At 39.8% G+C, this 11,279-nt stretch overlaps 1 protein-coding gene across 6 annotated transcripts; it reads right to left on the reverse strand.

Annotated features, from left to right (window-relative positions):
* Positions 1 to 301: 301 nt before the first annotated feature.
* On the reverse strand, positions 302 to 10,829 carry LOC124284982. 6 transcript variants are annotated; one of them, XM_046721116.1, is made up of 7 exons: positions 10,474 to 10,829; positions 9,962 to 10,136; positions 8,156 to 8,312; positions 6,608 to 7,342; positions 6,023 to 6,165; positions 3,719 to 3,808; positions 302 to 2,861 (listed from the first exon to the last, which is right to left on the reverse strand). In XM_046721116.1, the coding sequence occupies exon 7, from the start codon at positions 1,889 to 1,891 to the stop codon at positions 446 to 448; it is 1,446 nt and encodes a 481-aa protein (XP_046577072.1). In that variant the 5' UTR covers positions 1,892 to 2,861; positions 3,719 to 3,808; positions 6,023 to 6,165; positions 6,608 to 7,342; positions 8,156 to 8,312; positions 9,962 to 10,136; positions 10,474 to 10,829; the 3' UTR covers positions 302 to 445. The 6 variants fall into 5 exon arrangements, with proteins under 6 accessions (XP_046577072.1, XP_046577071.1, XP_046577069.1 ...); XM_046721115.1 differs by lacking the exon at positions 10,474 to 10,829 and having other exon boundaries at positions 9,962 to 10,410; XM_046721113.1 differs by lacking the exons at positions 9,962 to 10,136; positions 10,474 to 10,829 and having other exon boundaries at positions 8,156 to 8,538.
* Positions 10,830 to 11,279: the final 450 nt, after the last annotated feature.

An 11,279-nucleotide genomic window follows, 5' to 3' on the forward strand; every position in this document is an offset into this window, starting at 1 on the left:
TTATGTGGAATTGTGTGCAATTCATTGTTGCAAACTTTAATTTGACAATTATTGCCTAAAGCTGCGTATAACTAAAACTCACTCACAAATTTGTCAGTTGGACGTCAGGGCCTGCTTCTGCTTGCCGGCTTTAAAATATATAGCCCCTGAATGAAATGCAGCATTCACTTCAGGAAAGGTCATTCTGTGCATGTAATAATGCCCACTTTGTACGCAGAAATCACGGCCATGATAGCCACTGTGACCTTTAGTGCACTTCACAAACGATCGTGCTGGTGTGTCACAAACAAAGTTTACTATGGAGACTTTGTATGTTTTATTGTCAAATGATACACCATTTTCATTGATAGCTTTCATCTCATCGACAAAAACTGAAGGTAAACATTAGCGTGGGAGGGTTTGGAAGACCCAACCCATAGTCCAATTACAAAGCGTTCTGGGTTGATCACTGGTGTACCCGATGCATTTGAAACAAATTGAATCTGGATACGGGAAGTTTGCCCAGTATTTCCAGTCTTCTGAGTTCATGTTGACGAATAGGCAATTCGTCGTGCAGCTTTCTGAGAGCATAGTACGACACAAATCGTTCATTCTGGAACAGAGCTACGCAGCTCACAAATGTCAATACGGTGACGAGTGTCCTTTCAGGCAAGGCCTTTGGTTTCAATTTGTTTGCACATGGCAGGATCCATGGAAAGGGTCGAGTGAATTCTCGTCGAAGATGACTGACGTGTGCGAGTTTCCGGGCTTCCATTTCACTGAGCACAACTTGTGTAAGAACACTTGCCCTATGCTGTCCTTCTGTACAGCTTTCAGATATGGCCAGGTACTGAAAGCTTGTGTGCCACATAAAGTGTGGATGTCTCTGACTGTCATAGAGACGAAAAGCTGGGAAATAGTGTAGGTCGAGCTCTTTAATGCCAGCTTGAATGATTTGACCTAAATCCTGGCTCCTTAACATGTGAATGATGGCACCCCAAACCATTGGAAATTTCACGCCCTCCGCTTGGGACAGCTGGTGTGTCAACTGGTTCATTGTAGTGGTTCCTGATGTAGGGGGTGTTCGGCCCTGTCCCTTCAGAAAGAGCAGGAAGTCACTTTCTGACATGCCAAACCTCACACCCATCTGGTAGAAGTCTTCAATCAGTATAATCAATGCCCGTCGACCAACAATGTGAGAAGGCTCACCCACCAGGTCATGGAAACCAAAAACTCTTCTCATTTGATTTTGTGTCAGGTCACTGGAAGACCACACTGTTAGTGGTGGTGGCACGTCAGTAGACTGGGTTGACTTTTCCCAGGGTTCCAGAGCTAGGAATCCTAGAGAGTCTGTCTTGCATTGCGACGGATTACCAAGGCCAACTCCAAGGTTCACAGCACACTGATGAGATTGCCAGGAAATTGGATTGCCCCACAACAACTTCTCCAGGGCCAGCTCTAGCTGGTAGGCAGACCACACCGCAGCACAGTTCCCGGTACCTTTATAAACATCCAAAGTTGCATGAAGCTTGTGGACGAGGCACAGTCCAATGTTAGCCACAACCGATGCAACGGTGTCCGAAAACAAACTTCCGCGATGAAATGGTGTCATTAAAGCATGGCTGCTGATGAGATCCTGAAGGTGCTCTATATCCATCAGATCGAGTGGCTTCAGTACATTGATGCTGGTTAGAGTACGGGTGACAAACTCAACACGACACTGGAAGTTCCTCATGATGGAGAAGTTGTTTCCAACCACACTGAGGTATTCCATCGAATCTCGTTGGAATGATGCTCTAGTGACATGGTTCACTGCTTTGTTGGCAGCCATGCAACCAGACACGGGGGTGATACCTTGTTTTGGGTCGCTGATGTGGAATGTCCGCATATAGTTGAACAAACTGGACGTCATTTGGTCTTTTGCTTATTTTCAACAGTTCTGTTGTCACATCCATTGACCTACCATCGAGATTCGATTGAAAGTTTCCACTTTCATAAAACGACATACAGCTGCTCAGCGTACCCCTATTTCCAACTAGGCTGGCAATGCCACACCGCGACCACATGATGTCTGTGCATGGAGGGGGGGCGTATATTAACCCCGACATGGGCAGTGATGGCATCCAGGGCCCGGCTGGATCAAGTGGGAATGTCGATTCCTTTCTGTGCTTTTTCGCCAAAACGGAAGCTGAAGACAATCTTTCTCAAACCTGGGGGACTATCCACTGCATTAATGGACTCCTGCAGAGCATTGAGAATGGCTGTTTGGTCGTCTGGAAGGACAGTGACGGATTTGATCGCCGATAGATTGTTCTTGCTGATAGTATTTATGGCCAATCCATCTTCAAGCAGATCTCGGAGATTTTGTGACAGCTGGGTCCTAAGTTGTAGCACGAAATTGTAAGTGAGTTTCTTCAACGTTGTTGCATCGTACGGCATGTGGCCACCGTCCGGCGGCACCAAGCTGATCCAATACTCCCACCCAGCTTCGTACATGAGTTGAAAGCCACAGCACTTCCGTAGGTTGCTGGCCAATTGTCCTGATAAGCTGAGGTGTTTCCTTAGGAAAGAGTGGATTGCTCTTACACTCCTACTGTCGTCTGCACACAGAGAAACCTTTCGTATGGGATGTTTGATTCAGATTGCTCCTCACGGCTGACCTTGCTGCTCCTGACCGACACGTATTCATCCCGTTTCAGAAAGGAATGCACTGATGAGAAGTCATTGAAAACTTCCATAAAGTTCTCAGCGTTTTCTTTCCCAGTTTGCAGGAAGACGTGACTGGGGGTGGGATTCATCATTGTATGTACTGGGACGGCGGTAGGCGATGGCACCCGTGCTTGATGAAGCCTACTACATCCCACTTGAGGCGTAAACTGCACCTGAAACAAGAGAAAAGCAACGATGACTTGGAGGGTAGCCAAGCAGAGGAAATGGGGAGCATGATTGTGAGTCTGTGACTTTGATGAATTTAATTATGCAACTGTTGACAGCTAAACTTGGACCAAATACTTAAGCACCTAACGCAGGACTTGGTTTGGGTGTACAACACACACCTAAAGGACTCTGGTTACTCATGGCCAACAATTCACAGTATCTCACCTAGGGCAGGGTGAGCGATCCCCCAGAGCTACAGCGACGACAGATGAAATCATTCCAAGTATAGGCCTGATGTACCCATCAACGCCGAACGCCAGGCAGGGACCAACAAGTACCATATCTTAACATGTTTTGGTATGACATAGTCGGGGATCAAACCCGCATCCTTCTGCTCTCCCGGTGGACGCTCTAACCACTACACCACGGAGACAGTCATGCTTAACTCCTGATGCTCCATGCAGGCACCATGGCAACAATTCACAGTATCTCACCTAGGGCAGGGTGAGCGATCCCCCAGAGCTACAGCGACGACAGATGAAATCATTCCAAGTATAGGCCTGAATGAGTGGCTGGGGCAAACCATCTATATTCAGCTGAATGCGTATTTCTTCAAAATGACACAAGTATGTTGGCCATGTTGCATAACACACACGCGAGTCGCATGACAATAGTAACAAGAAATTAAGCATATGTACAAAAATGTCAAAGCAAAAAGCAAACATTACCTAGGCACCAGTCTTAACAGCTGGAGCATGACATTGACTAAACTACTGACAAAAGTAACAATAGAGACAAAACCTAACCATATATACAGAAATATGATAATATATAACATTAATATTGTGATAGATATATGTACCGATCTCCAGAGTCTCCTGACATTTTGTTATTACTTAGGAGGATGATGAATCTGGGAGTGTCTGCTTGGTCTTCATCTGTAACTAGGGACCTGAATGGAAATATTATATTATGAATTGGTTTGGCAGTAGTTGTGTATAAACAGTAAGTTGGTACTGGGAATGTGAATGAAATGGAAATTGGAATTAATTGTTACATATTGAGGTCAATACTGAATTATACCTTTGGAAAAATTCTTCTCTCTCTCCCTCTCCTCTCCCTCTCCCTCCCTCTCCTCTCCCTCTCTGAATGTTATAAGAAACTGCAATAACACTAGCCGCAGTGATATACTCTTGAAGGCGGCATTAAACACCCAATCAGGTTTACCTCACCTCAAATGTTCAATGAAAATGTATTACAGGTTCTGGAAGTCAAAGATATTATTGTAAATCCATCTGTAAATAATCATTGTCATTATACAACTCATGACATCATACAATATTATTAGAAATAGAAAGCTCTCTTCAGTTGGCCACCTGAGCAGGAGCATAATTCAACAAACAGGCATTAGACATGTTATTCATCTTTAATTAGATCACAGTAACATTTTTATCACATTCCATTGAATTACGACCTACCTCACCAAAGTACTGAGCGACACTAAACTTCTACCCCTGACAACTATAAAACTACCTTTTTTTGCCAAATGTATCTATTACAAAACTACAGCATTGGTTGCTGTTAAAACTGTTAAATCTGTTTGTTCTTCAAATGACAATAGCATTAGCTCAAAGAAAGTAATGCATTGAAATCTCATGTTTTAAATGTTTTACAAGAAATACACTTCAAGGGAAGACAATTGTTCATCTCATCGGACCAAGGCCCCCATACGAAATATTCTTATAAGTTTCTTACAAGTTTCTTATAAGAATTTCGATACTTATAAGAATCTTATAAGAAACTTATATGTTCTTATAAGATTCTCACATATTCAACCAGTACCAACCATAGTTACAGCTGATGACCGTTTTCACAGCAACGCAAAGCTACACTGGCATTGCAGGCTTTCTCCCTGCAATAACACTTGAAGGCGGCATTAAACACCCAATCAGGTTTACCTCACCTCAAATGTTCAATGAAAATGTATTACAGGTTCTGGAAGTCAAAGTTATTATTGTAAATCCATCTGTAAATAATCATTGTCATTATACAACTCATGACATCATACAATATTATTAGAAACAGAAAGCTCTCTTCAGTTGGCCATGTGACTGGAGGGACGCTCGGTGTACAAGATGGAGCCGGGTCAGCGTTAGCGCTGGAATTTCGAAGTGGAAACGTCCGTAGTGGTGGCATTTGTGTATTTTGGCGGACCATTATCTAGAAACAAGCATCATTAACTTATTCTTTGGCTGAATAATAATCTTTAAACTTGGAATATTGTACCAAATTAAATACTCGAATGCTTGAAATTTGCGGAGCAGTTCATTTGTGAATAAACATCATTGAAGGATATTATTTTATGGCTCTTTAATCACTTTACTATTATCTGATCACATATGATTATGTGCCATGTGATTGTATACACCATCATCTTTGAATAATTCTTCCAAGAATTTGTCGTCTTCAAAGATTGTATCAAAATCCCAGAGAAAGAATTTGAGGTGGTAATGTTCCTCAATTATGCAAATTCATGCAGCGAAAATAGAACGGTATTAGTGCCAATGTATTAATGTGCGGTTATTAGGCCATCATTTTCAGGTATGTCGAACAATATTCGACAAGGGTAAGTAACCAATCAGATTGCGGAAAGCACTCACTATTGGTTTACAATATTGATTCAACAAACAAAATTCTACATACAGGCATTAGACATATTATTCATCTTTAATTAGATCACAGTGAACAATTGTCTTCCCTTGAAGTGTATTTATTGTAAAACATTTAAAACATGAGATTTCAATGCATTACTTTCTTTGAGCTAATGCTATTGTCATTTGAAGAACAAACAGATTTAACAGTTTTAACAGCAACCAATGCTGTAGTTTTGTAATAGATACATTTGGCAAAAAAGAGGTAGTTTTATAGTTGTCAGGGGTCGAAGTTTAGTGTCGCTCAGTACTTTGGTGAGGTAGCTCATGATTCAATGGAATGTGATAAAACTGTTATTTTTTACCAAGGCCAGACTCTCCACTCCCGACATCACTGAATATTATGTCAGTGCCATGCTACAATACATGGTACAATACATGGTGCAATACATGGTGCATGACATAACACAGATACAGTTTTACGGCCTTTATCTGAAGCCCTGATGTACTACAACCTGTATCACTGGTCCTAGTAACAGTCAGAGGTCAGTAGCGATCACACGGTTCTTGTTCTTTTTACGTGAGTCCGCACACTGGCAGTTGATGATTTGTACCAACTCTCTCTCGGTTGTCTTCGGGCTCTTTGATAACACAAACGCTGTAATGAAAAGATTGATTATAATCAGTTTAATTTAGCTGTATTATGTTGCACAATATTGACAATGTTTGTATCAACAGTGTTACAATATTTCATTTGATAACTGGTGCAAAGTAGCTTGAAATGTAGAACTGTTTAAAAAAAGATTTTTATCTATGTATAAATGATGTGACAAACAATTTATAACTGAGTAGAAACACACTGCTCAAGTTACATTGAAGAATTTAGTTTGCTTTACCTTCCTTATATGAAATTATATTTAAATATCCACTCTAACTTTTATTACAATTGTTTATATTTCATTGCTGTGGACCTTTTTACACAAACTTGTATAACACAATAACTGTATATAAATACAATGTATAGAGATGTTCAATTCTATATTTCCATATGCTTTAACACTTTTTTTGGCTAAATTTTGCAAGGTCTTTAATAGAATTACCCTTTATTGCTGCCACTGTCATTGTTGGCAAAGCAGCCTTCGTCCCCTTCCCTTCTGCCGAAGATCCCCCAAGCTCCTGGTCAGAAAAAAATGCATGGAGCAAATTTCTGACCAGCTTGGAGGTCGATCCCTTGGCGGAAGAAAGGCAGGCGTCTAGGACCATTTTCTTGACCATTACCCCTCCGCCAAGGTCAACAAGGTCAGCTTCACATGATGGCGATGACTGAGTGATTGCCTGGGGTGACATAGGTGACAGTGATGGGGAAGGCGGCGGCGGGGCTGGTGGAGACATAAGCCTGGATTTCGGGGGAGGGGAGAAAGCAGAAGGTCGAGGAATTAATATTGATTTGCTTGGCTGCGGCAGTGTTTCTGTGGCTTGAATGACTGGACATAATCCTGCCAGTTGACTAATAAATTTTGTACACCTTCTGACCTCAGAGAGGATGCCAGAGCACCATTGCATGGGCATGCCTGAATTGTCTTTGGCTGAAGTCTGGCAAGGTTGGCTTGCATGGCAAAGAGTTCCTCATCCTTGTCCTTTATTAACTGCTCCTTCTCCTTTATGATTTCTTCCTTCTCCTTGATGATATTATCTTTCTCCTCAAGGCTGCGCTTCAGCTCCTCCACCTCATCACTGTCTCCATGGCCGTACTGCACCACCAGGAGCTCCTCCATCTTCTCCTGGGCTCCAATCTGGGCCTTCTTTTCAGCCGCCTTTGTAGTCTTAGGTTCTTTCTGAAATATGATTTTAAAAAATTCAGTATATCTTTAAAAGCTAATAAAGTCAATATAATAATTTTAACAATAAAAAATACTTGAATTATTTCATACAAACATCACAATATCTCTTTATATCGTCAAAACTTCTTTACTTTGAAACGGTCTTGCAGTCAATTATATTTGTGATGAGCAAAGACAGTTTTAATTTGTTTTATGACAAGGATTCCAATTATTTTGTTTTCAATGTTTACTTGCCACAGGCCCTGATAGTTTTGCATACACTTGCCCATAAAGAACTTTTAAGTAATTGTCAGTAAATTACATTAATTTCTGACATATATATGTAACGTAATATTTGTAAACATCATAAAGATTCACAATCACTGGTTAATTGACCAAGGGAAAGTTGACATAAGTAGTTTTTGAGTAGAATTAATCAATATTGATTGTAATATATCAAGTTTTTGCTTGTAGTTACTTTGGTTTTATATGCACACACTCTAGTTAAACTCTCTAATGTCTAGTCCCATAGATCCAAATTAGACTTCATGAAGTGAGATACCTATTTGGGTTTTGTCAAGCTGATTTTTCATATACTTTGTTACCAGCCAATATTATCTTAATCTATCCCTCCCAAAGGCCAGCAATGTTGACATTGGATAATTTCTGAGCATGCTAGACACTGGCAGGATGGGACTTTCACTACATATGAAGGACAAAGTAACGTGTCTTAGTAATGTTAGGTTTTAAGTAAATTGAAATCTACAATTAACAAATCCTTTATCCTTTTCCTTATGAGAATTGTGTCCCTTTCAAAGTATTGCATACCTTTGTAGGTTCTGTTACACGTCAGGGTTGGCCAGTTTCCTCTTTTTGGGTTCTGATTCCTTATCAGAATCGTCTTTCTTTTCCTGCTTCTTCTCATGCTTATCTGGATAAGCTACCTTCAGCAGAGTTGCCTGCTTTGCCGCTTCTTCTTTGTCAGCTAAAAGGACAGAACAAACTCCAATGCAGGTACGATGTTATAGAAAACAGATTTCAACTGATAAACACTTTGACAAGTATAACTAAGGCAATAAAAACAATAATTTCTTGTTTTTACCTCTTCAAGGAGCTAGGACACTATCACTTGTTCTTTTAATGTCCCATTTCTAAAACATTTCAAACTAAAGAAAAGTCTTTTCCTGATCATGCGTATTACATCACATGAAATGTTTTTGAAAATATGATAAATGTTTTTCAAATAGTGTTAAAGATATCAAAATACTTTCTGAATGAACTCATCTTCTCTTTCTGGGCATGGCCTAGACTAAGGCTAGACCCAGCCTAAGTGCTATGTTTTTTATTCGAGATGTATGATTACATACAGAAACAATGATAATCATGATACTGTATCTCACACAAAAAATATATCAATAATTTTTTTCATTACTGTGGTTTATATTTTTTGGCTAAAAATTGTAGAGTTTCACAACTAATTCAGGATTATTCATAAGCTACTATGTTACATCCTATACTACTCACACTTTGTTAAGGATCACAAAAATTCACAACTTTACTTAAACGTAGATTTATAATTTGAATTTTGTGTCCATTTAAAACTGGATAAATAATGATATGGTAACACATCTTTAGGAAAATAGCCACTCTAAGCTAACTTGATACATGAGTAACCATAAAAATGGTTTTCATGGCACCAACCAACCATTTTGCAAATCATGGCACGGGTCACTGACAAACCCACAACATCTGTCAATAGCAGGTATGGGATCCACATGATGCAGTGACATACTGAAAACTTGGATCCATGCTTACAATAGGCCTAGATATTTAAACCAAATTTGACCCCACATCATAGTTTTCGGTTGAATCAATGATTTGATCCTTAGCAAAGTGTGAGTAGTATATTGCAACACATTAACGTTGGTAAATATTTGAGATAAAGTGTGTTATGCATTCAATCTTATTACTCATTGAAGATACTGCAGTGTTAAACATTTATAGGGAAATATTGCACTATTGTAATACCACTGCCCATAACATCATAACGTTTTACAGCTGTGACGTCACAATGTTAGTACCGCCATCAGAATGCCATGGTATTTATCATAATTTGAGTCAAGAAACTCTTAGCGTCAACAAACTGTCAGCGATTTCGCTTGTTTCTATTTGACAAGTAATAAACATGATACTAAATTGACACTTTCGTGAAATACCATTTTTAGTATACTGAAATGTGAACAATTTAGTATCAAACTTGCTTTTCGCTCACTAAATGTTACCACATCATTAACTTGTTTAGTAATGATGGTATTGTAACATGGCTCCTCGCTTAGTATCCTCTATTTATTGTATCATTCCAAGATATCATGATCTGTAATATATCGTGGAAGTCTGTATCCTCGGTCCAATCTCTTGTTGATACCTTGCTGTTTTGAGAATGTTTTTAGCGAGACATTACATTTTCACTTAGTCCAAACACAATGCATCTAATTTATAAACCAACCACAGCGATGAAATGAGACCCAGGAAAAGCTGATCCAACTACCACTAACAATCAAAATGGAAGTAGCTCTTGCTAACTCAGGATCAAAATGACCTCTAACTTCAGTCATTCATGTCTTTTATACCTACATCCTAGAAAGAGAATCTTGGCCCTGTACATATTCTTATCCAATGGCCATACACCAGTCTCCTTCCTGTAGGTCGCCCTTTTGAAGAGTCACCACTGTCTCTTCATCCTCCACCTCTGTTCCCTTGAGAACTCCACTCAACTGGCCATCGAAATATCTCACAACAGCCCATTTCACTATAATGAATTAAAATAACAGGTTTTATTTAAAAAATCAGTGGTATATTACTCACATCTTAACAAGTAAAATCCAATGACAACTTTAATAACAGTAGAAATAGGAATGTGTTTAAATTATGTCAAATATATATACATTGTAATTTAATTGCTACGACGGTACCAAACCATGTGCACTGGTAGGCAGAAAGCATGAGTGGCCACCAACAATAATGTGACTTGCTGTTGGGTAAAAAGTGCCATATATTTATGAACAAACATGCCTGACATCACTGGCAAGACCCAGGGCAGCGGCAAATTCAAACTCGCGTAACAACCAAATTATTAAAGAACTTACCTTAATACTTGGTGATGTATCCCTTGGCAGCATTGTTTCTTGCACCATTACAAATACAGAAAAGTTCCAGGTTTTCCTCAGACCAGTCTTCTCGCATTAGGTGAAGTTTTGGAGGACTTTGATACAGCTGCCTTAGCCTTGGATTTGGATTTCTTCTCTTTTGTGGCTTGTTTTGGTTTGTCAGGCTGTCTAAGGGGCTTCTTCTTCATTGACTTTTTCCTGCAGATGAGATTTTCTCCTCTCCACTTGAACTGTAGAATTTTCCAACAAGTTCCGGAAGAATGACTGTGGCAAAAACCTTGTTGATCCATCCACTAACTTGTTCCACACCTCATTTTTGGACTCAATCCGTTGAATGAAAATGTCTTTTGGAGTCCATACAGTAAAATCGCAGTAATCTACATCAGCAATATGGACATGAGTCTGAACTTGTGAGTAATATGCATGGGTTTCCTTCAGTTTAAGTCCTGCACTGGTATTCTCAAGACAAGATCCTTTCCCAGCCCTGACGTCCTCATCTCTCATGGAATACAGACACGTCACTTCAACACATCCTCTTCCACAACAGTCACATTCCACTATGCCATCGGGAGAAGCCCCGGGATGAGGATTGTTGAGGAACAAGGTCGGGTCTTGAAATTCACATGATCTTCCAAGGAAATATCAGTGTAGTGTCTCCTGGCATCATCTTCATGATCACAACCCCATTGCATAGCAGCATTTGTAAATCTGTTCGTGTGGATAACGAATTTGTTTCACTAGGCTGTATGATGGTTCGTCACATGATGTCGCACAGGCTGCTTTTA

This window comes from Haliotis rubra, unplaced genomic scaffold (assembly GCF_003918875.1).
Source record: "Haliotis rubra isolate DU_JTF1 unplaced genomic scaffold, ASM391887v1 Scf35, whole genome shotgun sequence".
In the NCBI taxonomy this organism is placed as follows: Eukaryota; Metazoa; Mollusca; class Gastropoda; order Lepetellida; family Haliotidae; genus Haliotis; species Haliotis rubra.